The 25,997-nt window shown below is 41.8% G+C and overlaps 1 protein-coding gene across 2 annotated transcripts in view; it reads left to right on the top strand.

Moving 5' to 3' along the window:
* Positions 1 to 18,815, top strand: part of LOC117819498 (ral guanine nucleotide dissociation stimulator-like) — a 40,411-nt gene extending 21,596 nt beyond the window's left edge. Inside the window, exons 6-18 of one of the 2 annotated variants that reach the window (XM_034692890.1) lie at positions 2,071 to 2,286; positions 2,378 to 2,481; positions 2,584 to 2,668; positions 5,325 to 5,402; positions 8,409 to 8,495; positions 8,584 to 8,616; positions 8,711 to 8,832; positions 10,218 to 10,313; positions 11,598 to 11,856; positions 11,983 to 12,057; positions 12,193 to 12,459; positions 14,596 to 14,710; positions 15,818 to 18,815. In XM_034692890.1, coding sequence (XP_034548781.1) covers positions 2,071 to 2,286; positions 2,378 to 2,481; positions 2,584 to 2,668; positions 5,325 to 5,402; positions 8,409 to 8,495; positions 8,584 to 8,616; positions 8,711 to 8,832; positions 10,218 to 10,313; positions 11,598 to 11,856; positions 11,983 to 12,057; positions 12,193 to 12,459; positions 14,596 to 14,710; positions 15,818 to 15,993 — 1,713 coding nt within the window. In that variant the 3' untranslated portion in view covers positions 15,994 to 18,815. Of the gene's footprint in view, positions 1 to 2,070; positions 2,287 to 2,377; positions 2,482 to 2,583; positions 2,669 to 5,324; positions 5,403 to 8,408; positions 8,496 to 8,583; positions 8,617 to 8,710; positions 8,833 to 10,217; positions 10,314 to 11,597; positions 11,872 to 11,982; positions 12,058 to 12,192; positions 12,460 to 14,595; positions 14,711 to 15,817 lie in introns of both variants that reach the window. The other variant, XM_034692889.1, reaches the window with a different exon arrangement.
* Positions 18,816 to 25,997: the final 7,182 nt, after the last annotated feature.

The raw sequence follows: 25,997 nt of genomic DNA, 5'->3' as shown, positions 1-25,997 counted from the left end.
TGTTTGTTCAAAATAAGAGAACAACTTCAACTTCAGTTATTGAACAAAGTGCCAATTTTTTAGAAATTTAAAAGAGAAACATTTTGCCTCAAACACTACAGACAATATCAAATCAAGGAAGATGCATATCTTCAGTCCAGAGTAGTGAACAAACATAGTCCTCTTTTATTCCAAGTTCAATGAATGAGGAAACGGACAAAACTCTGCAAATAATACAATCCTTCAATATTAAACTGGGCTCCATCGCCCTGCTCTCTCTAAATAATAAACACAAGAAAGATTCTTCTTGAGATGGGAGATCAGATCTGATGGATTAAAGGAACACGCCTTGTTTCCTCCTCTCATAACCAACGCTTTGCAGTCACTGCAAATTTACAATCTGTGGGTGACGCTTGGAAATAGTTCCAAATCACGGACATCTCATGCACCGGGCGAGCTAGCTCGTTAGCCACGGTTAGCAACCCACGAGGCTAGCTTGTTGTTGTTGTTGTTATATGTCATCAAGCGCGCTTCTAAACGTCCCATGCTGCGTTCATGCAGGCTCGGAATTGCTAAAGCCTAACGAACAAACATCGGTTATAAAAACCTGATACCGATAATTCCCAATATTACATTTATAAGTCAATATTGGCCAATAATATCGCCCATCCCTAGTATAAACCTTTATTCTACACATTCAATCACATTAAAAAAAAATTTGTCAGAGGGATTTATTTCCTTTTTTTTTTTTTTAAGATATATTTTTTGGCATTTTTGCCTTTATTGACAGGAAAGCTGAAGAGAGACAGGAAATGTGGGGAGTAGAGAGCGACCGACCGACCAGGAGTCGAACCGGCGACCTCTGCGACGAGGGCTGTGGCCTCTATACGTGGGGCGCTTAGACCGCTAGGCCACCAACAGCTTATATTTTATTTCACTCATCAATTAAAGGATTCACTTAAAATGATGATTTCAGGTTTTAAAACAACTCTCCTCTTTAAAACATCCCAGACCATCATCAGTTCTGGACATTTTAAACATGTTTTCACTCTTAAAGGCAGCTTTAAGAAACATGCTGCATGTTAAAGGTCATTTATTATGATTCTTTATGATGCTTTGATTAATTTAAAATCTCCCTTTATTACGTTTTTGTAGATTCAGTCCTGAAAACTCAGCCTGTCTGCAGAAAACGAACACATTGAGGGTTCTTAAATAGACGTGAGGTTTACTTTGGTTTTAACCCTAAACTTTTAACTTAAACTTAAACTTTTAACTTTTAACTTTTAACCCTAAACTTAGGAGTCATCTGGGAGCAAAGAAAGGCAGAAAACTCATTACATGTTCTATTTTCAAGGTTTTATTTCAGGTTAGCTACTATTTTTGTAGATATTTTTGACTGTAATGGGTAAAATGTACTATTTATGAGACAACTTTAATAAAAAAACATTCTGGAGGACGTCTCACAACCCCCAATTTGTGTCTCACAACCCCCAGGGGGTCCAAACCCATACTTTGGGAACCCCTGCTATAAAAAAGCCTGAGAATTATCACTTCTGGACATTTTTAAACATCTTTACAACCTTTAAGAACATTCTGCATGTTAAAAGTCATTTATTATGATTCTTTATGATGCTTTGATTAATTTAAAATCTCCCTTTATTATGTTTTTGTAGATTCAGTCCTGAAAACTCAGTCTGTCTGCAGAAAACGAACACATTGAGGGTTCTTAAATAGACGAGAGGCACTGGTTTACTTTAGTGTAGGAGATCAGGTCTGCTGAGTCAGCGAGCTCTTTTAAATCTCTCTTAAAACATACTTTCATCACAGAGCCTCCCCGGATTTTATCTGAATTTTAATTTGACTTTATTTTATTTTAACCGTCTTAAGAAATATATTTTAAAATAATTGTATTCCTTTAGAGTTGTTTTAGGGGAATTTTATGTCTTTTAAATATGTTTTATTTCTTTATATTGACTTGTGTGTTTCTATGAAGTGCCTGTTTTATTTTGCTGCCCATGTGAAGCACTTTGTAACCTGGTTTTGAAAAGTGCTCCACAAATACAATTATTATTATTATTATTTGGTCTCCAGGATCTGTTCAAGAAGGTGGTCCCGTATCACTGCCTGGGCGGGATCTGGTCTCAGCGGGACAAGAAGGGGAAGGAGCACCTGGCCCCCACCATCAGAGCCACCGTGGCTCAGTTCAACTCCGTCACCAACTGTGTCATCACCACCTGTCTGAGCAACCCGGCGCTGAAGCCCAACCAGAGAGCGCGGCTGCTGGAGAGGTGGATCGACGTGGCCCGGGTGAGCACACCAAGACCACTGCGTCATTATTTATACTTTGAAGGTCGTCTCAGAGACGTTCATGTCTTATGATTGTTCGTGTTGTGTTCAGGAGTGTCGGATTCTGAAGAACTTCTCCTCTTTGCGAGCCATCCTCTCCGCCCTGCAGTGCAACGCCATCCACCGCCTGAAGAGGACCTGGGAGGAAGTCTCCCGGTTGGTTTCCATGCCTTGATCTTCTCTTGAATCCTGTTTTATATGTGCTTTCTGTGCTCTGACCTCTGACCTCTGACCTCTGACCTCTGCGTCCGTTCACAGGGAGAGTTTCCGCACCTTCCGCGAGCTGTCCGAGATCTTCTCCGACGACAACAACTACTCGCTCAGCCGGGAGCTGCTGGTGAAGGTGGGTCACTGCTTCTTCCACCGCCTCTCAACCTGAGGTGTAGCACGACAGAGAGAAACCTGTTAATAGATCCATGATGAGATGGAGGAGTTAATGCATGAGATTCTATAAGGTACATAACGTCTGAGCAGATGGCAGCAGGATGTAAGGATGGTGGCCTCGTCCATCCGTGTGTTTCCTCACGTCTGTCATCCTGCAGAGGAGAACACCTCGTTCTGTTTCTCTGCAGGATCACAGTCTCTATAAATCGCTCACACGGGCGAGCATCCTTTCTGGGATCTGTGGAGCTTTGTGTAAAAGAGGCGTCCACACCTTTTGAGCGCTCTGCAGCTCGCACTGACGCTCTGATGCACGTGGTACGAGGACAGCAGACCCACACAACCATAAACTAAGAAACAGGACTGAACCGGAATCAGAGATCGTCATGCTCAGGGTGATATTTTAAAACAAAACCTCACGTTAGAAAAGAAGAAGTTAAAGTTTTTTATTTGCAGTGATGATGAGATTCTTTAGTTTTCTCTGCACTTAAGACTAACCTTTGTCCAGTGAGTACAACTTAACGTTCTTCTTCTTCTTATTGTGTCTAAATAAAGCTCTATTTTAAGAGTCATAGACTTAAGATCCTCCTCGTTGACCGTCTTCAGCCCTCAAAGCTCCTTAATGACGGTCACTGTGGTTCCAAACTAAGAGCATGATGATCTAAGTCATATCAGAATTACAGGATATTTAGTATCCGGTAATATTCAGTGTGATGTGACAGAATCAAGATTTTATTGACTGTACGAATGTTCAGGATGTTAAACAGCTCGTGCCTCGTGACTCTTTTTAATCACACCTTGGGTTGCTGTCACTTTAAGAGGGTTGAATCTCAAAGAAAGCGCTTTTATGACCAAGCGGCAACCTCCGGTCTAAAAATATGAGTCCAATGCGGAAGTGCTGAAACTGCAGTTCATGGAGGATCCGCTTGAGGCTGGGTCCAGAAGTACCAGAAACCACATACACACCAATTCAAAGAAGCCGATCTTTACAGCAGAGATAAACATGTTTACAGTCTGGTTCAAAAGATGAGTGTAGTCTGGATAGCTCATTTCTTGATCAGCTCTCACTGTACGGGGGTGAATATTTTTCTAATGCAGCAATTTCGAAGATATTGAGATTATGAGTCTTCCAATGAGAGGCACAGCTGACTTGATTGACAGGCGGGAACACTGTAGCTGTTGGCGAGGAGACTCAAACCCCGCCTCTTTACGTCACAATCGCTCGACTGCAGCAATATGGCCGCCGCCGACTGGCCTCAAAATAGCGCCTCAGAAACAGTTTGGTGACGTCACGGATACTGCGTCCATATTTTATACAGACTATGCTTACAACGCGGCCTAAAGTATTAAAGCTCCAGTAAGGAACTTTTAGTTTGTGTTGACTTTGGCGCCCCCTGTGGACGAACAGATACCTGCCATGCTTGTACCAAATGTGTAAATTTCTCTGTCTGAAAACTTTCTGACTTCAAGAAAACACAAAACAGTTCCACTAAAGTCTGTCGTTTCAAGGATCATGCATTCGATGGGGACTATTTTCATCGGCGTAATAAGACTGTTTGCACCTCTACCAGGTATTTGCAGCTGCAGGATTGAGTCACAGTTAATCAGAGTGTGTTTGTGCAAACAGCAGCTTTAAATATGAATATTTTAAAGGTTTGTTCACAGTGGATTTGATCACAGTTAGTAAAATACAAACTCTCACAGACTCCACCCTCCAAAGAGAACCTCATAAGTTCACAGCTTCTCTCCGCAGTGTGAAACTGAAGCCTCCTTTTAGGGAATCCCCTCTGATGTCAGGTGGAGGAAACCTCTGGCAGGTGTAGATAACGGCTCCGATGAGCGCTGGTGTAAGCGATCACCTCGAGGCGTCGCTCCCCTCCAGCTCTATCAGCTCGGACCAGGCTGCGTTCACCGCGCACGGCGTGCTCGGGTTACTGCGGGAGGGAGGCCCCTCGGCGTTACCTCACCCTGAGGAATGTGAGAGGGGGACTCCGGCTCCTTCTCTCCACTCAGGTTTCCTCTTCTGCTGCTGAAGTCCAGAAACAAGGGAGGAGGAACCTTTCTGTTCCTGTGGATGTTTGACAGACGATGACTCAGTTTGATGCACGTTCTTTAGATTTGATGTTTCTGCAGAGACGTGCGATCAAACCGGCCCTCTGTCCGCTCGCTCACCTCGGCCTGACCTGCTGCTCAGTCGTATAATGTGTAATGTTGTTATAAAGTCTAAGTATAACCTGCTGATTGAGCTCTGCAGAATTAAATCAGAAGATTGTGTAACGAGTCTCAGACACAGGAAGGCTGGCCAACTGTTCTAGATCCTGTTGCATTGTGGGAATTGTAGGCTCTAATGTCCGTCTCTGGGATGTTATAGTCTTTAGACGTCCTCTTCACTGTTATTTGAACGCCTCTTGACATTTACCCGAGTATAGGAGTGTTGTGTTTCTGTTTTTAAGAGTTTAAATGATGAAACCGTCCAATCAAAAGCGAGAGAGAGTAAAAAAATCAACATGAAAAGAAAAACAAGCCGTTGCTCCTTTATTTCCTCGCTTCAACGTGTGACAGTTTTACTCCTTTGTGTTTTTTTAATCCTGACTCATTTCCTGTTTGTTTTCTCTCAGGAGGGGACGTCCAAGTTCGCCACCCTGGAGATCAACCCCAAACGAGCTCAGAGGAGACACCAGCAGCAGAGAGACCTGGTGAGACAAAGAGACACCGTCTGACTAAAGGGTTAAATGCACCTCAAACTGAGCACCGTGCGTGTCTTTGAATGAGCCATTCTACATTCATTGGAGGCTGAAGTGATGCTTTCGTATGCAGATGAGTCTCATTACAAACATCAGCGCTCACAGTGAGAGTCACATTATTACCGTCTGCACAAACATCCCTGTGATCAGAGGGATGATTCCTCCTCTGGATGTCCTTTAAAGTAATATATGTGAACATAAAGTCTGTTATCTCTGACATTACTTTAGTTTTTATAATCAGGAGTTAAATCAGGAAGTGGCTGTCCGAAGATTTAACTCCGGTTTCCACACGCAGGTCGACAGACATGGGCATGTTGACAGGCTGCTCTTGTTGTCTCTCTCTGAGGAGGATGTTTTAGTATGTTAAGGAATGAATCTGTGTCACGCCTCTTTCCTCTCTCCTCTCTCCTCTCTCCTCTCTCCTCTCTCCTCCCTCCTCTCTCCTCTCTCCTCTCTCCTCTCTCCTCCCTCCTCTCTCCTCTCTCCTCTCTCCTCTCTCCTCTCTCCTCCCTCCTCTCTCCTCTCTCCCTCTCCTCTCTCCTCTCTCCTCTCTCCTCTCTCCTCCTCCTCCTCTCTCCTCTCCTCCTCCTCCTCTCTCCTCTCTCCTCTCTCCTCTCTCCTCTCTCCTCTCTCCTCTCTCCTCCCTCCTCTCTCCTCTCTCCTCTCTCCTCTCTCCTCTCTCCTCCCTCCTCTCTCCTCTCTCCTCTCTCCTCTCTCCTCTCTCCTCCATGAGATGGAGAGAATCTTTCGTCCTGTATTTCTTGGATTGATCTCTCTCTCTCCTCCCTCCTCTCTCATCTCTCCTCTCCCCTCTCTGCTCTCTCCTCTCTCCACTCCTCTTTTCTCCTCTCCTCTCCTCTTCTCTCCTCTCTGCTCTCTCCTCTCCTCTCTCCTCTCTCCTCTCTCCTCTCTCCTCCCTCCTCTCTCATCTCTCCTCTCTCCTCTCTCCTCTCTCCTCCATGAGATGGAGAGAATTTTTCGTCCTGTATTTCTTGGACTGATCTCTCTCTCTCTTGTCTCTCCTGTGAACGTTGTGGGTTTCTAACAGCTTCAGTGGCTGCTATAGATCACAGACTTCTCAGCTCAGTGATCCAGCATGTGGCCGGTGTTAATGTCCAACTGTGTCTGAGCCACCAAGCACACACACTGTACAGTTAGTGTTTTACTCCCCGGCACACAATCTGCTGCGGCCGCTGCCGAGAAGTGTCCCCCTGAGAGCTCACAGTGTAGCTCTGCACAGATCAGAGTGGAGATGCTGACAGCTCATCTCCACAATCAGACCCGAAACAAGAGCAAACGGTCTGTCCGTGTTCAGAGTGAATCCCCACATCTCTCTAACTTTATTATCCTCCCACTCTGAGCTTCTGCAGAGAAACACAGTCAATCAATCAAGCTTTATTTATACAGCAGCTTTCATACAAATCAGTTCAAAGAGCTTTACAGTGATTTAAAACAAGAAAGAAGCAGAAATAAAAGAAATTAATGGCAAGAAATATTAAAAAACAAAAATGGATTTTATTGTTAAAGCTTAAAATTAATATTAAGAATATAAATAGTTCATATAAATAAATTTAAAAAGGGTAAGGATAAGAGTTTAAAATAAAATTAAGGCTGAAAATGTCAATATGACTGAGAAGATACATTAAAATAAATAAATAAATAAATAAATACAAATGAAAATGAATAAAATAACAAAATATCAACCAACAACAATAAAATGTGTAAATAAAACAAGTTAAAGCATCAAATTAGTATTAAGAATATAAATAGTTGACATAAATAAAATTTATAAGGGTAAGGATAAGAGTTGAAATAAAATTAAGGCTAAAAATGTCAATATGACTGAGTACATACATCAAAATAAATTAATAAATAAAAATAAAAACAAATAAAATAATAAAACAACAACCAACAATAAAATATGTGTAATTAAAATAATTTAAAGCATCAAATTAATATTAAGAATATGAATAGTTGTTTGTTTTTGTTTTTACTTCATACATATTTTGTTTTATTAAAAAAGAAAGAAAATGTCATTTTTTAAGATGTATTGAAACACGTTATAATGACAAGATATCTCAATAAAAAAAAGAATCACACACAAAAAAAGAATATAAATAGTTAAAATAAATTAATTTAAAAAGGGTAAGGATAAGAGTTGAAAATAAAATTAAGGCTAAAAATGTCAATAAAACTGAGTAGATTAATACAAATAAATGAATAAATAAATAAAAATAAAATAAACTGTTAAAATTAATAAATCAATAAAGCAACATTTAAATCAATATAACAGTAAAAAGTAAGTAATAAAATTGTTTAACCCTTCATTAAAGCTTGACTGAATAAATATGTTTTTAGTTTGTGTTTAAAAGTCTGAATATCTCCAGAGTAAGGAAGTGGAATCAATTGTGTTCCAACAGCTCCACCTTGTGGCAGCTGAAGTCACTGCAGTCTGAGGAGCAGGAGAGATACAGTGTTTATTTTTCATTTCTTATATTTCTTTTAAATGAGAGTCATGCAGGAGAACATTAATCCTACATGAGAAGAGTTCATTTAAGACTCTGAACAGTCATGCTACACAGTCCCATTATACAGCTTCTATTCCTCTAACAGAGACACTGAAAGCATGCAGGATGTACGGATATCAAAGTATTCTAAGATTACAGTCATGAATCTGAATCCTTGTTGATGCTTATCCCTCACTCTGACTTAACCTCCAAAATATGGTACACATAAACCTGACAGTAACACTCCGGGACACTCAGGGACACGTGGATGAGAGATGCACACACTGATGATAGAAGGAGCATTTTAAATAACAGAGTGTTTGTTTGTGGGGTTAAAACATGCAGTGAGTGTTATCTGAGGATGAAGGATGAAATCATGAGAAAGTGTTTAAAGATTAAAACTCGCCCCTCGTGTGACCTCAGCTGACTCTCCCTCCGTCTGTCTGAACAGGGAGTGATGCAGGGGACGATCCCATACCTGGGGACCTTCCTGACCGACCTGGTGATGATGGACACGGCCATGAAGGACTACACGGAGGTCAGACTCCTCTAACATGATCCCACTGACACTATTTTACCTCCTGTTTGTGCCTCACTCTCATGTTTGACTTGATCTCCTCTTTCAGGGCGGACTCATCAACTTCGAGAAGAGACGGAAGGTATTCACGTTTTCCTTTTTGTCTGATGTGATAAAGAAAGAAGTGATGAGTTCTCTTCCTCTGACGTCTGCTCCCTCTGTTTCTCTCTCTGCAGGAGTTCGAGGTGATCGCTCAGATCAAGCTGCTGCAGCTGGCCTCCAACAACTACAGCTTCACTCAGGACAGTCACTTCAGAGAGTGGTTCGCAGGCGTGGAGAAGCTCAGCGAGGCCGAGAGGTGAGGAGCCTGCAGGACGTGTTCTCTGATTGTGATTTAAATTAAAGGGCAGTTTTCTGAATATTCATAATAATAATAACAACTGATATTTATATAGAGCCTTTCAAGAAACCCTAGGTCACTTCACAGGGTCAGGTAGGGGGTCTGGGGGGTAGGTGGGGATATCTAACGGGGAAAGGCCTTGAGGAAAAGGTGCGTTTTGACTGCTTTCTTAAAACCGTCCAGGGTTGGGGCGTTGTGGATGTCAGGAGGGAGAGAGTTCCACAGAGTAGGGGCCGCCACACTGAAGGCTCTGTACCTGCAGGTCCACAGCTTAGTCCGAGGGATGGAGAGGAGACCCAGGTCCAAAGACCTTAGGTTCCGGGATGGAGTGTGTTAGTGGAGGAGGTCAGCCAGGTATTGGGGAGCAAGGGCATGCAGGGATTTGTAAGTGAGGAGGAGGAGCTTATAGGAGATGCAGTACTTTACAGGGAGCCAGTGGAGGTGAATGAGAGTGGGGGTGATGTGCTGCCAGGGTTTGGTGTGCGTGAGAACCTATTGGAGCCGGTCCAGGGCTTTGCTGGGTACCCCGAACAGGACTCCATTGCAGTAATCCAGCAGTGAATGCATGGACGAGGGTCTCTGCAACTGAATCTGAAAGAGATGGACGCAGACGGGAGATGTTCTTCAGGTGATAGAAGGCAGACTTGGTGAAGGAGAGGGTGGAGTCAAGAATGCAAGAACAGCCATCCACAGGAGGAGGAGATCTCCAACCTTCCTGAACAGTGGCTCGGGGGCCACAACCATGAGCTCCATCTTTTTACTGATGAGTTTGAGGAGTTTAGATGTCCTCCAGGTTTTTATGGCGTGAAGGCAGTCGACCAGAGACTGAGGGGGAAGCTGGGTGGAGGGTGAGATAGAGCTGAGTATCATCAGCGTAACAGTGGAAATTGAGACCGTAGTGCCGAATGATCTGACTGAGTGGGAGCACGTAGATGGTGAAGAGTAGGGGCCCGAGCACAGAGCCTTGGGGGACACCTTGGTTGACTGGGGCCGGGGGGAGGATGAGCCGTTCATGCACTCACATCCTGGTTTTAGGAGCAGTGTGATCATCATACCTCTGATATTTAATCTATAGTCCTTAATCATTAAAAAAGTGCTCCTGTTTGGACTGACTCATCGTGCTTGTGTCTCAGACTGTCGTCACAGCATGGCAGGATGTTAAATCCTCGCTGCTGCACAGAAACAACAGACAGCGAATCACGACGCCCTCACTCAGGGTCGTGTGGCGTTCACTGACACATCAGTGCAGGAGTTCTGAGCGCTGTGACTGAAATGAGTCACCCTGTCTGATCGCTGCAGAGGGTTTTTTGTTGATGTCCTGACGTCGTGTCGTTTCCCCGCAGCTACAACCTCTCCTGTGAGATCGAGCCGCTGTCAGAGTCGGCGAGCAACACGCTGAGAGCCAAGAAGAACGGAGGGATCATGAAGCGCTGGAGCGAGTAAGTGACGTCATGATCACCACTCTAACAGAAACATTCAGATCCTCTTCTTTATTTGAGTTTTTACACATTATGTAGAAAAGATCAACTTCAGTAATTCAGGGAAGGGATGTTTTTATTTTAAATTAAATAAATAAACTTATATATCAGGGAGTTAAATAAACAACAGCACCTTACATTGTCCATAAAATATTGTAAGGTTTGGCGATGCAGATTATACACTTAAATATATTACAAGATTACATGTGTGTATATTATACAAGGCAAACAATAACCCAACATCTGCTGAATGGCTGAAACTAAAATAAATAGATGATTGAATAAATTAGTTAATGGGAAAAAAATTATAATTATAATAATTTAAAAAATTGAAAATTGATAATAACACTAATAAACTAAAAAAAGGTTACAATAATTTATAATAAAAAATAGGTAGATAAGATGGAAAAAAAGAAAATTAACATAAACAATAATTAGAATAATTTAAATTAGAAAATAAATAAATTGAGAAAAGAGAAAATAAAATAATAATACAAAGTAATTATAATAATTTGAAATAGAAAATAAATAAATAGATGATACAAAAAATGATAATGATAACACAATTATTATTAAAATAATTTAAAATATAAAATTAAACAAAATTGATTAAAAAAAGGGAAAATAATTACACTAATAAATAAAAGTAACAATAATTTATAATATGAAATAAAAACTAATAATAATTAGAATAATTTAAATTAGAAAGAAAATAACTGATGAAAGAGAAATTAAAATAATAATACATATTAATTATAATAATTTGAAGTAGAAAATAATTAAATAAATGTTACCAAAAATGATAAAGATAATGCATAATTATTATTAAAATAATTTAAAATAGAAAATACAAAAATAGATATAAAAGATGAAAAAAATTATATTATTATTTATAATAGAAAATTAAAAACAATCTAAATAAAATATGAAAAAGAGAAAATAATACGGAAATAAAATAGGTCAATAGTTATATAAATAAATACGAAAGGCAAAACTAATAATAACAAAAACAAACAAACAGACAAATAAAAATGACCTCTCCATCAGAAGAACAGAACATGTTGTTCTACAGAGAGAGTTTGATGAAGAGAAAATATTCTCTGATGAAAGAAGATAAACTCTAAATCTGCATCGGCCCCCCTGAGGTAGATTTAGGAACTGCAGGTTTTTATAAGATCAGATAAATGCTGCCGTACCGCCGTGTGTCTCCGCTCCTCATTCTCACTGTTCTTATTTCTCCTCCAGCCGGCAGCTGACGGAGGCCGGCTGCAGCAGCGCCTCCAGCTCTCACTCCAAGTCCTTCGACCACTCGCACTACAGGCCGTACCAAGGAGGAGGCGGTGGCGGTGGAGGCGGAGGGGGAGGCGGCGGCGGTGGCGGTGGCGGTGGCGGGGGGGACAGCGGAGACGCCCTCAGTGTCACCTCCGTCAGCTCCAGCGGGTCAGACCTGGAGGACGTCAACGCCAGCTTCCTGTCCGACTCCCCGGAGGGACACGAGAGAAAGGTGAGACCAAATCTGGTACGTTCAGAGAAACGGTGCTTCTGTTCCTGTTTGATGACATCACATCCCAACAGCCAATCAGCAGCATGCTCACCTGTCTCTCTCTCCCTCTCTCTCTCTCTCTCTCAGACGTCGACTCCCTCAGTAAAACTCACCGTCTCTGCGTTGGGGCGTGAAGCTCCTGCGGCCGACACGACGTCCACGGTGATTCAGTCTAACGTGTTGTTCTTAAAGTTCAATCAGGCGTGTTTTTAGATTTCAACATAACGATAAGATTTCATCACGCATGTTTCAGAACCCTCGCTCTAACCTCCCTCTCTCTCTCTCTCCTCTCTTCAGTTCTGGGAGTGCACGTCTCTCTCGTCTCTCGACACCTCGGGGACGGGGTCCAGCTCCGGGTCGGCCTCGGGGTCCAGCTCCGCCTCCTCCTCCTCCGTCTCCTCGTCCACGCCGCTGTCGGCGTCCCGCTCGCACAAACGCTCGGTGTCGGCGGTGTCGAACTACTCCACTCTGTCTCTGCCGCTCTACAACCAGCAGGTGGACGACTGCTGCATCATCAGGGTCAGCCTGGACGTGGAGAACGGGAACATGTACAAGAGCATCCTGGTGAGTAAACGAGTCCTCTGTAGTCTGATTTATTTATAAAGATCATCTTTAAAGAAACATTGAAGTTCACCAAAGAGCTGCACAGTGAGGGGAACACACAGAACATAAAACACTGGGAAAAAATCAATAAAATACAATAAAATAATCAAAATGATCACTTTGAAAAAACTTCAATAAATATAAAAAATAAGAAAAAAATAAATGAATAAAATAAAATAAGATTATATAAAATTAAGCAAAATTAAATCAATAAATAAATGATTATCTTACCAGCAAGATCTTTTTTTTCCAGGATGTCATGTCTCTAACTTTTAACATTTTCTTGAATATTTAAAAAAATCAGAATCAGTTTTATTGGCCAGGTATGCTTGAACACACAAGGAATTTGACTTTAGTAAACTGTCCTCTCTTTGTACAAAGGCATGAGAATATAAATATAAAGAAATATATAAGAAAATGTTTCAGTAAGTTCAAAAACACTCTGAAGATTTACTTCATTAATCCTGCAACATGCACATTGGCTGGAAATATGCTCTCATGCACAAACAGGATCTGATGAACTCTCCAGCTAACAGCCTGTTTTACAAACTGAAGTCTGAACCTGTCGTCTGCAGTCCGTCCTGATGAACAGCAAGACTGTCACTAAAGCACGGGACACAGCTCTCACATCGTGTTTATGCTGCTTAGAGAAAATCAAACGTATGAGGAAGGGATTTTTTTGCTGCTCAGTACATGAATCAGTCATGCAGTTCAGCCTCTTGTGGACAAAATGGGTACTACACTGTTTTTTTACCCTGCTTCACTGACTGAATGATAGCATGTCTGCAGAGACGGAGGCTGCATCTTAAGGACCCTCGTGTAAAGACACTGAAAAATGAGCTTGGCAGGCACTAGGTGGTGCTGTTGCAGGCAACGAATCAGAATCAGAATCAGCTTTATTGGCCAGGTATGCTTGAACACACAAGGAATTTGACTTTAGTAAACTGTCCTCTCTTTGTACAAAGACATGAGAATAAGGCATACAAATAAAAAATTAAATATAAAGAAAGATATAAGAAAATGTTTCAGTAAGTTCGTGCAACATGCACATTGGCTGGAAATATGCACTCATGCACAAACAGGATCTGATGAAGTTGCACCTCTCCAGCTAACAGCCTATCTTACAAACTGAAGTCTGACCCTGTCGTCTGCAGTCTGTCCTGATGAAGAGCATGAAGCTGGTGTCACAGCTCTCTGAACGTACCTTGAAGTGATTTTTTTGCTGCTCAGTACATGAAGCAGTCGTGCATTTCAGCCTCTTGTGGACAAAATGAGTACTACACAGTTTTTTTTCCCTTCTTCCCTGACAGAATAAAATCAGGTCTGCAGTTTCAGGACCGTATATTTAGGACCCTGGAGTAAAGACACTATAAAATGTGCTCCATGGCGAGCACTAGGTGGTGCTGCTGCAGGCAACAAAGATCTTAGAGTGGTTGTCCCAGAAATGCGGTCTTGATTCTGCAGCCTCTGAGTCTGCAGACAAATGGGCTTGAGTTTTTTGTCAGTGTTTTCTCTTGGATTTGGAGCAAATGATCAAAAGCAGCAGGAAAGAAGTGAAAGTTTGACAATATAAATATCAATGGATCCACTAAGCTTTATTTATAGAGCACCTTTATACAGATCAATGCAATTCAAAGTTCTTCACAGCGACTGAAAACAAGAAAAAAGGAGAAATATAATCATGAAAAAAAATATTAAAAAAAAAAATAATAATTTTGAAGTAGAGAGTAATGCAAAACAAACAACAATTAAATATATGTAATAAATAATACAAAATAAATAAATACATTTAATAATACACAAATAAAATAAATAAAGAATAAATGCATAAATTAAAAAATACATACGTAAATAAATTGATAAATACATAAATGAGTAAAATAAATAAATAAATAAATAAAAAGGGTAAGGATAAAGGATTTATAAGATAAAAATAAAGGCACTGATAAGATCAATACAACTTTGTAGATAAATGATAAAAAAAACAAATGGTTAAAAATGAATAAAATAATAAACCAACATTAAATATGTGACTCTACATTAGTTTTAAATGTGATCCTGTTGTTCCTGTGGATGAATCTCTGTCCTCTGCTGCAGGTGACGAGTCAGGACAAGACTCCGGCCGTCATCAGGAAGGCGATGATCAAACACAACCTGGAGCGAGAGAAGACGGACGAGTACGAGCTGATGCAGAAGATCTCAGAGGACAAAGGTGAGACTGGAGAGGATCATAATAATAATAATAATAATACATTTTATTTAGAAGGGCCTTTTAAAACATTCAAGGTCACTTTACAGACAGAATAAAACACAATAAATAAAACCAAGTTAAAATGAGGCAGTGAAGTTAGACAGCAACAGGATGGACTGATTCATTCCAGAGCTGATGAAGTTAAAGGTGACATATCATGCATAATATACTTTTTAATGGTTCTCTCCCTGAAATCTGTGTCCCTGTCTACAAACCCCCTGAAAAGTCAAAGACTCCATTCTGCCCCTGTTCTGATTTCTCCACCTTTCTGTAAATGTGTGCTGAAACCAGCCGTTTCAGTTTTCAGTGTTTTTCATACGTCACAACGCCATCCGGTCTGTAACAGGAAGTCAGAGCTCGGAGCTTGTTCAGCCCATAGACTGTATAAAATACAACTCAACCCCTCCTCCGTTTTTCATTCCCTGCACACATGTGTGCTAACAAGGAGCTTAGGAGGGAGGCATGCTAGTTGTAGGCTGTCTTAATAAACACAAAGGTCGCTTTGACTCCCCACGTCTGCAGATTTGAAGATCTAGTGGATGATTTTTATTTATCATGGAAAAGTGCTAGCGCTAGTTAGCATAGCCACATAGCTACATGTTCATAGCTGTGTACCAAGACACACGTCGACATGCTGACAAATAAAACAACAAGAAACACTAAATCTGTGACCAATGGTTCAGAAAGGTCCTGCTGCAGGCGCCTCTCCGTCAGGATCAGATTCTGGATCAGATTCAGAGGGTTGAAGTAACGCGGGTCTGTGAGCAGCCGTGTATATTCAGCCAACATGTAAACATTAGATCAACGTGCTGGACAGCCGAGGCCACACCCACTTCCTGAGGGGGCGTGGTCAGAGAGAAAACAGAGTGTTCTGAGGAGGACTGAAGAAGAGGGGTTTACAGGCAGACCAGAATCTGATTTCAAAGTGTTTTTTTGAGCATAAACTTTAAAGACATGTTTTGAGGACCTCTTAGACCAATATATGTTGATGAAAAAGAGCAGAATATGTCTCTCTCTGTCACGGCGTTGATCATCTCTTCTGACCTTGTGTCGTTTCTCTCCTCTCAGAGCTTCGGATCCCGGACAACGCCAACGTTTTCTACGCCATGAACTCCACTGCCAACTACGACTTCGTGCTGAAGAAGCGCGGCCTGGCCCGCCCGGTGCGCGCCAAAAACGTGGCGAGCTCCACGCTGCCACGCATGAAACAGAAGGGACTGAAGATCGCCAAAGGGATTTTCTGAGGAGACAAACTCACGCCTCTTCCTGCCTCCCCTCCTCCTCCTCCCCCTCAAACCCTCTCCGGTTCCTCTCTCCTCGGAGGAAACATTTCTGTCGGGGGTCTGCGTGAGGCGAACTAACCGGAGACACGAGCGAGAATCTCTGTGGATTATCAGGACGCAGACGGGCAGACGAGCAGACGAGCAGGCGAGCACCTTAGCACTTCCAGCAGCTGTGGAGGATCCTCCAAAGACAGAGCGGCGAGAGGTGACTGTGAGGCCGCCGACAGAGGGTGTTTGTGACGAACGAGTCGGACTCTGCGGCGTCACGTGTCGGCGTGTCGGCGTGAAGTGGAGCAGATCGTTTCATTTCTGGATTTTGTTTACAAACGTTTACATCCCAACATCTGGACTCGCTCTCTGACGCTTCTGTTCCTCCAGAGGAGCTCTGCACCTTTTTTCAAAACTCCCTCTGCGGCCTGCGCCCTCCTCCGCCCTCACGCCACGCCCCCCCCCTGCTGGCACGGAGTGTACATAAACATTACACGAAGCCACGGCGTGCGATTACACACACACACACACACACACTCACAGGCGTGTGTGTGCACAGCTGAGTGTTTCGAATGTGTTTCTACTCTTCAGGGAACTTTTGTGGTGAGTGTACCGCCGCCTTTACCGTGTCGCCCCCGCGGGGGGTGGGGGGGGTCGCTCCTGATGTCCACGGCGTTTCTCTGAACTCTCCGCCCGGACGAGGAGGAGGGAACACTTTGACTTCTGAACGCTGCCATGTAACAAAAACAAAAAAAGAACAGGTGGAGACTTTAGAGACGAACAGCCATGATCACACTGTTTGCTTTTTTTGATAAACTGAACGGAGACCACTACACGCTGAAGTCCTGGGACCCCTCAGCGGGGACGGACTGAGAGAAGAAGAAGAAGAAGAAGAAGAAGAAGAAGAAGAGGAGGAGGCGAGCTGAAAACAAACTGAGTGTAAATACCTTGAACACCACGTGTGCAGTATGTTCTGTGGAGACGGAGATTTTGTTCATAGACTCGTCACGATATCTTTTTGATTTTGCTTTGTACGTTCTGTGTGTTTTTGCATCTCTCTGCTCTGATATGGTGCTGCTAATTATTCCTCTGAAGATGTCGTTCCCCGCCGCACTTCACCGCTTTCTCTCCGCTGACGGCCGCCGCCGCGTTGGAAGACGACGCAAACGTCTCTGCGTAACCTGCAGCGTGAGGCGTTCAATGTCAGGTTTGCTGAGTCAGAGAAATGAAAGTCTGCACGAAAACAGAGAAAGAGTTAAATAAATAACTAAACCTCAGTCACAGACGAGATGAAGAATTATTAAATATTAATACAATTATCTGTAATTGATGCAAAAATATCAAAGTATTCAGTTTTAATTGGTTGAAAAAGCTTCTAAAAATAATTAAAAGAATAAATAAATAAGACTCAGACTCACCGATTTGAATTTCCTGAAACAGCAAACTGGTGTTTTATTGAAACCCCTGCACAGGAAAGAGACAGAGTTAGTGTTTGAATTCTTCCAACATGGCGGCTCCTCCTTCACCTCCATCGTATCCACTCTTTCTGAATGTGCCATGACAGGCGAGTGTGTTTCAGAGACACACCGACGAGTCCCGCTGATTTATCCTGCAGGACGTTCTCTCAGCTGTGGAGCGAGGACAGCAGAGTCTTTCCTCTCTGGGCTCTCTCTCTCTCTATCTCCTTCCTTCTCTCTCTCTCTCTCTCTCTCTTTGGGGACCTAGTCAGAGGTTTAGTCGTGGGATGAGCCCAGATGTAGACAGTGAAGCTGCCAAACTGCACGAGAGTAACGTCGCTCTCCTCTCTGGTCTCTGCGCTGTCCCTGATCTGTTTCTTTAGAGGAGAAATCCAACCTGAGACGAGTTCTCTCCGACCTGACGACAGAGCTGTGTTTGGTGACGTGCTCTCTGTTTCTTTGGGTGCGTTTTGATTTCATTTCTTTTGTCAAGAAACAAAAATCTCTGACATTGAGTCCCAAAAAATGTAACAAAAGCAGCTTCTAGGTGAGACCAGCGCCTACGACTTTCCCAGCAAATATCAGCTCCCACATTTAGTCTGCTGTGCCAATGCATCCAGGACTAGCTTTCACACACAAGCAGGTGTACTTCTTGTCACCAGGACCTTCTTTTAATGTAACCTTAAACCTCACAAACTTTGTATCCCAGTCCTTATGGCATCACTTAACAGCTTCTGCAGGTTAAATCAGTCCTGACAAGCTCAGCTCTGCAGCTTTATAGCACAGGTTAATATGCATTTGTAAGGGCCTGTGTCCACTGACAGCGCCTCCATAGTCAGTTTCAAAAATCTGAGTTCAGTTCTTCCAGGCAATGAAATGCATCAAATGACTTCTCTGGAACCTGAAGAACAAGAGAGATAAAGCCTTCATTTTTAGTGTTTTGGGTAATTTATACCTTAAAACACCATATGAGATCAGAAATTGTCGAATTTGTCTTAAGGGCCTGTGTCCAGTGGCACTTCTGCTTTCTTGAAAGCCAGTTTAAAAAAGAACCTGAGGAACAACAGACTTGAAGCCTTAATTTTGAGTGTTTTGGACAATTTGCACCCTTCAAAACATCATATGTCTACAAAATAGTCAAATTTAGCTTAAGGGCCTGTGTCCACTGACAGAACTTTGATAGCCAGTTTCAAAAGTGAAGGGAGCAGAAGTCTGAGTTCAGTTCTTGCAGGCACTGAAATGCATCAAATGACTTCTCTGGAACCTGGAGAACAACACAGTTGAAGCCTTAATTAATGGTGTTTCAGGCAATTTGCACCTTAAAAACACCATCAAGTTCAAAAATTGTCAAATTTAGCTTAAGGGCCTGTTTCCATCGGCACTTTTGCTTTCTTGATGGCCAGTTTAAAAAAGAACCTGAAGAACAACAGATTTGAAGCCTAATTTCAGGGTGTTTTGGGCAATTTGCAACCTTAACACTGCATATGTGTACAGAATAGACAAAAGTAACTTGAGGGCCTGTGTCCACTGACAGAGCCAGTGATAGCCAGTTTCAAAAGGGCCGGGAACAGAAATCTTAGTTCAGTTCTTCCAGGCAATGAAATGCATCAAATGACTTTTCTGGAACCTGAAAAACAACACAGTTGAAGCCTTAATTTTGGTGTTTCTGCAATTTGTACCTTAAAAACACCATATGAGGTAGAAAATGGTCAAATTTAGCTTAAGGGCCTGTGTCCACCGACACTTCTGCTTTCTTGATAGCCAGTTTCAGATGAAACCTGAGGAACAAAAGACTTGAAGCCTTAATTTTGAGTGTTTTGGACAATTTGCACCCTTCAAAACACCATATGTGTACAAAATAGTAAAATTTAGCTTAAGGGCCTGTTTCCACTCAACACTTTATTTGCGCTTTCAGCATCCACAACCTCAATTTCAAAGCACTTCTCCTCAGCACTTACTGTAGCTAGGTTTGTAAGATGTGTTGCTCTCAGTGAAGTTCAGTGATAGTGATAGTTCAGTCTCTAAAGTCCTGTGTTTGATTAATTTGTGCTTTTATTTGAGGAAAGGAAACAAACACTGAGAAGAAGCAAAGCTATGTAAACCTGGACATCATACCAGTAAATATTTGAACCTGATTATTTTTCTTTTCTCCACCAGTGTTGTTGATAAAGTCGATATCAGAAGTCGCTTTCCAATTCTTGATTTTGATTGGTCGGTGAGGGAGAGTCAGGCGCTACCACTGCAAAAAAACAAAAAACACTGTTAGTGGAAACAGGCCCTGACACTTTGAAATTGTGAATTTTGAAAGACTAAAAAAAGACAACAATTTAAACTCTTTCAAAGCAGAGCATCACTGTTAATGCAACTCAATGCTGACGCTATGATTTGGTTTGTATGGAAGCCCGAAGTGGCCGTTCATTCATCCTTTTATTTACTCTGTTTCCTGTCCCCCCATAACGGAAACATTTGTAGTTGTTTTCTTGAGACATCAACTCAGTTTGTCTCAGAATGATTAAGGAAGTTTTCCAATGATAATGAGCTAAATTTGGTTGTTTATCCTCAAAAATCAGGATCAAAAATGAGTTTTTTTCACGTAAAGTTGTAAATAAATGTTTATCTTAGGAAAACAACCTGTAAGTCAGGAAGTATGTCCACTTTGAGCTTCTGTAGTTTGAAAACAGTCCACTTTGTAAACCTCTCTTCTTTGGGTGCCTCTGCACGGCATCCTGGGAAATGTAGGAACTCCCAAACTGAAGGGAAGAACGTTCACGGCACCCGCTCTGTGACGAGACTCGAAGGTTGGATTTCTCCTCGTTTTCATATCAACACATCAGAAACACTAAACCGGCCTGGACCGCCATGTGTTGCCTTCTTTTGTTGTTTCCCACCTGCATGAAGTTTTAACTCTTATTGTTCAATTAAACGAGACGCCCCGCCCCCCCTCCCCTCCATCCCCGCCCCCCTTTAAAAGATGAAAACCTGCGGAAGCAATACGTGGACTGGACGAGCGTCTGGTCACTCGTGGATGTTGTTTGTGAAATCCTTCGCTGTTGAACACTGTGACCTTCGACCCTTTCACTCTGCCTGTTGATTGGCGCGTAACGTCGAGCACTGTGAGCTTAAAAATAACAACAACAATAATAATAATAAAGTCCCTCTTATTAGTGTCATAGTAAACATCCACCCTGCACTCCTCGGGATGACGAGCAGCGAAGGAAACAGGCCGACCCCTTCATGTGCCAAAAATAACAAAGAAAGAGAGCGAAGGTTGATTTGAACGGACGAGTCCTCTGCCTTTCACCACCATGAAAATAAATCTAGTTTGTATGTTTACTGTCGTCGCATTTTTCTGGAAAACAAAAAAAAAAGAGTGAGAACGACGACGGCGCTGACGACGTCTGGACTCGTTCCCCTGCGGAGGGAGAAAAACTTGAAGATGTTTGACGGAGCTGCTGCAGAAACACAGAGTCATGAAGTCATCATCAAGTCTCAGAGTCTGACCTTTTAATCTGTTTCTAAACTCCAAACCTGTGGTGCGTTCAAGGACCTAAATGATGCAGCAAAGTTCTGATGGAAGCAAACGTTTTGTGACTTCCTTAGACATTTGAATTCCTGCACACTTCATGAATCCTAACTGATAACAGTGACCGTATGCATCCCTCCATTCATGCTCAATAATTTGCACAACACTTCTGAGATAGTCTGCTTTCCTTTCAGCCACATTCAGACATTAAATCACTTGAAAAGACGAACAAGCAGCATCCAAAACATGCAAAGAGAGGCGTTTTTTTGTGCACTTCAGTTAAAAAAACTCCCTTTGTCCATCTCCCTTGAATGCCTCACCATCCCTCCTGTGTTGCGTTCAGTGTCCCTGCAGCAGCTCCGTCCGTCCCCCCCCTCTGTGTGTGCTCCTGATGATCCGGCTCACACCCCGAGGCGGACTCTGACCCCCCCTGGTTGTTGGATGAGGTTGATGTTGGACCGGTTTGTGTGTCGTCGTAGCCCCGTGTTGACAATGACGTACGTTTTTGTGATTTGACCTGATTCTGTGCGAGTTTGAACAAAAAAAGGCTGCGTTTACACGAAGAAGAAGAAGAAGAAGAAAAAAAAGAAACCAGCTGGCGTGGTGTGTGTGTGTGTGTGTGTGTGTGTGTGTTTTAAACTTTCATTTAGCACTTTGTTCCCCTGATCTGTGCTCGGGTGCCATTTTCCATTTAAGACAAAAAAAAATCGGACTTGTTTTCTGACTGCAGTCTCTGCTTTAGTTTCTTTATTTCCCTCAAACTCAAACATGTAGATTAAACTTCCTCGGTTCTGTCTCTGTTTATTTATTGATTTGTATATAAAGATTTTGTTTTGCATTGTACATTCTCTCCTTTCTTGGTTATAGATTAATATATTCATGTATATATGAATAAACATTAAGTTTATAAAACTAAGAAGACTCTCGTCTGGATTATTTCTTCTTTCATATTTCATCTCTGATCTCATCTTAATCCACCATGAGCAGAGCACTTTGCAGCATTTAGCAAGTTACAGTGGCAAGGACAAACTTCCTTTAACAGGCAGAAACCTCCAGCAGGACCAGACTCATGTTAGACACACATCTGCTGAGACCGTGTTGGAGAGAGGGATAGAGGGAGATGAAGAGAGAGAGAGATGATAGTGGGGAGACGGATAGTAGTAGTTGTAGCAGCTGGAGTCTGGACCACGTCCACAGCAGCAGAGATCCAGAGGAACCTACGAGACAAGGGAGCTCAGGGACTCCAGAAAGGTCTAAGAAAAGAGAGAAGAGAGGGGGACCAGAAGAAAGAAAAAGAGGGGAAGAAATGGTGAAGGAAAGGATAGAAGGAAAGGAGGGGGATAAGAAAAGGAGACATAAAGGATGAAGAAACATGGAAAGAACAAAGAGAGAAAGAAAGAAAGAAAGAAGGAATGAAAGAAATAACAGAAAAGAAAGGAAAAGAAGAAAGAAAGAAGGAATGAAAGGAAAGAGGAAAGAAAGAAAGAAAGAAAGGATGAATAACAGACCCCAAAAAGGAATCTACAGCAGAGATCCAGAGGAACCTACGAGACAAGGGAGCTCAGGGACTCCAGAAAGGTCTATGAAAAGAGAGAAGAGAGGGAGACCAGAAGAAAGAAAAAGAGGAGAAGAAATGGGGAAGGAATGACAGAAGGAAAGGATGGGATAAGAAAAAGAGACATAAAGGATAAAGAAGGAAAGAAAGAAAGGATGAATAACAGACCCCAAAAAAGGAATCTACAGCAGAGATCCAGAGGAACCTACGAGACAAGGGAGCTCAGGGACTCCAGAAAGGTCTATGGTTAGTAACTTTAATGGGACAGGAAGAGTTAAGTGAGAGACAGGCAGAGAGAGGAGAGAGAGGGAAAGACAGGATCCCAGTGTGTCAGTCTAAGCCTATAGCAGCATAACTAAGACCTGGTCCAAGCCTGATCCAGCTCTAACTATAAGCTCTATCAAAAAGGAAAGTTTGAAGCCTACTCTTAAAAGTAGAGAGGGTGTCTGCCTCCCGGACCCTGACTGGTAGATGATTCCAAAGGAGAGGGGCCTGATAACTGAAGGCTCTACCTCCCATACTACTTTTAGAGACTTCAGGTACGATGAGCAGGCCTGCATGTTGGGAGCGTAGTGTTCTAGAGGGGTAATAGGACACTAAGAGCTCTTTAAGATATGAAGGTGTCTGTAGGTTTAGATGTGTTCAGGTTCAGACCTGAGGCCTCACACCGGTCAGGAGTTAAATTTAACCCTGGATCTTGTTGGACTTCATCCTGCTGCAGCAGGCTGACTGAGGCTGTGTCGTCCACAAACTTGATTTTATAATGTCTGGGGTAAATCTGCTGCAACAACAGCCGGTATATTAAAAGCAGAAGAAGAAATTGTCTGAAATATTATTTTTGACCTCAGCTTGTTGTGTTTCTGTATTCATTACAATTCTTTGTTTCTCTTTAACTCTTCTCTTTTTTATTTTATGGTTTTTAAATTAGTTTAATATCAACAATTAGTCTAATGATTGTTATAAATATTCAAATTCATCAAAGTACATTAAATCACCCACTGATATATTTGATACCTGAGTTAAATTTGAGGCCTTAATTATGACAGCTTTTAAAGCAATAAATAAACAATGAATGTCTCTGTTTTGCTTCTTTTATGGCTCTAAATCACAAAAAAAATCAGACTTTTTCAGAGATTCAAACCACGAATGAAAGAAGGAAATTAATTGGATCTTCAGAGAACGCCTTTATTATTATATATCAGTGTTCCCAACATGGAATAACATTTATTTGACAATTTTAAAGGACTCTCTGCAGCTCAGATGAGCTCCTCCAGCTTCACATTTCTATTTTACCCTGTTCTATCAATCTGTTAGCATTTATTCAGCATCTTCATATTCAATCCGACTTTATTAGAGGTTATTGTTATTTTATATTCTTGAACAGGTGGTCTTATTCACTGTTGGCCTTCTATCAGTCTGTGGTGGCCAGTGCTCTCTTCTTTGCTGTGGCGTGCTGGGGGTGGAGGTATCAAGACGGGTGAGGCCAGCAAGCTCAACAAGCTGGTAAAGAAGGCCCGCTCTGTGGTTGGCCTAGAACTGGACAGTCTGGAGTCAGTGGCTGAGAGGAGGTTGATGGACAAACTGCGAGCCATCCTGGACAACCCCTCTCACCCTCTCCATGATGCCATCCTGGACAACCCCTCTCACCCTCTCCATGATGAGCTGTGGCTGATGGGGAGCTCGTTCAGTCAGCGCATCATTCCACCACGGTGCAAGACTGAACGCTTCAGGCGCTCCTTTGTGCCCACCGCCATCAGACTGTTGAACAGTAATGGAGGCCACAGACTGCACCATGCTGACCACTGACACCCCCCCCCCATGAACAGATCCATAACATCCCTGCTCTGTCTGTCACACTCCATCACTCCATCATCCCATCCTGAACTCTCTCTTGACTGCTGCTGGCATTATAATGTATAATATACTGTATTATATAATTATCTTGCTATATTATATTTTGTTAAATTACATTACTATTCTAAGTACAACTCATGGTCATATTACATACAAATATTCTTCTATTTATAGCTTAATTTGTCATTACCAACCATAATCACACCATGTCAACCTGTCACTACTGAAACATTTTTTAATACTGCCTGTAATTACTGCTATTTAATTTAAATTCCATTTGTAACATTGTATATATCTAAATTGTATTCTAGCTTTATTTATCTATTTTATTTTACTTTTTTTTTATTTTTATTTTTTTTATGTTATTTTTTTTTTTTTTTATCTTATTTTGTACTTATTGAAACTTCTTTCTTGATTGTACTTATGTCTGGGTTGCTGTAACAACTGAATTTCCCCCCCGGGGGATCAATAAAGTAAGGCAAGGCAGCTTTATTTGTATAGCGCATTTCATACACGAGGGCAACTCAATGTGCTTTACATTAACACATTAAAAGCATTGGAAACATTCAGACAGGCATAAAAGAACATAATTAAAATGACAAATATGATAAAACAGAAAAGAAAAGGAAAATTAGAAATATATTAAAAATTACATTAAAATTTTAATTTAAAGTGAGTTAAAATAATCTAAGATAGGAAGGCAGTGTTAAATAAAAAAGTCTTAGTCTTTGATTTAAAAGAGGTGAGAGTTGGAGCAGACCTGCAGCTTTCAGGGAGTGTGTTCCAGATATGTGGAGCATAATGACTAAACGCTGCTTCACCATGTTTCCTTCTGACTCTAGGGACTGAAAGCAGACCAGGACCTGATGACCTCAGAGGTCGAGGTGGTTCATAAAGTAGCAGCAGATCAGCCTAAACCATTCAGTGCTTTATAAACCATCAGCAGGATTTTAAAGTCTATTCTCTGACAGACAGGAAGCCAGTGTAGAGATCTAAGAACTGGAGTAATGTGGTCTACTTTGTTGGTCCTTGTTAGGACTCAAGCAGCAGCATTCTGTATGAGCTGCAGGCGTCTGATGGACTTTTTAGGGAGTCCTGTAAAGACCCCGTTACAGTAGTCTAGTCTGCTAAAGATAAATGCATGGACGAGTTTTTCTGCATCCTGCTGAGACATGAGTCCTTTAATCCTTGATATATTCTTAAGGTGATAGTAGGCTGACTTTGTAACTGTCTTAATGTGGCTGCTGAAATTAAGGTCTGAGTCTATGACTACACCAAGGTTTCTGGCTTGGTTTGAACATTTCATCATTGCAGATTGGAGCTGAGCAGTAACCTTTAACCTTTCTTCCTTGGCTCCAAAAACAATAATTTCAGTTTTTTCTTTGTTTAACTGAAGAAAGTTCTGTCTCGTCCAGTCATTGATTTGTTCAATGCATTTACTCAGTGTTTGTATGGGACTATAATCCCCTGGTGATATGGTTATGTAAATATGTGTGTCATCTGCATAGCTATGGTATTTTATTTGGTTGTTTCTTATTATCTGACTTAAGGGGAGCATGTAGATGTTGAATAGTAGAGGCCCCAAAGT

This window comes from Notolabrus celidotus, chromosome 9, assembly GCF_009762535.1.
Source record: "Notolabrus celidotus isolate fNotCel1 chromosome 9, fNotCel1.pri, whole genome shotgun sequence".
In the NCBI taxonomy this organism is placed as follows: Eukaryota; Metazoa; Chordata; class Actinopteri; order Labriformes; family Labridae; genus Notolabrus; species Notolabrus celidotus.
Note: the sequence above shows the minus strand (reverse complement) of the source record. Positions and strands in the feature narration are given on the sequence as shown.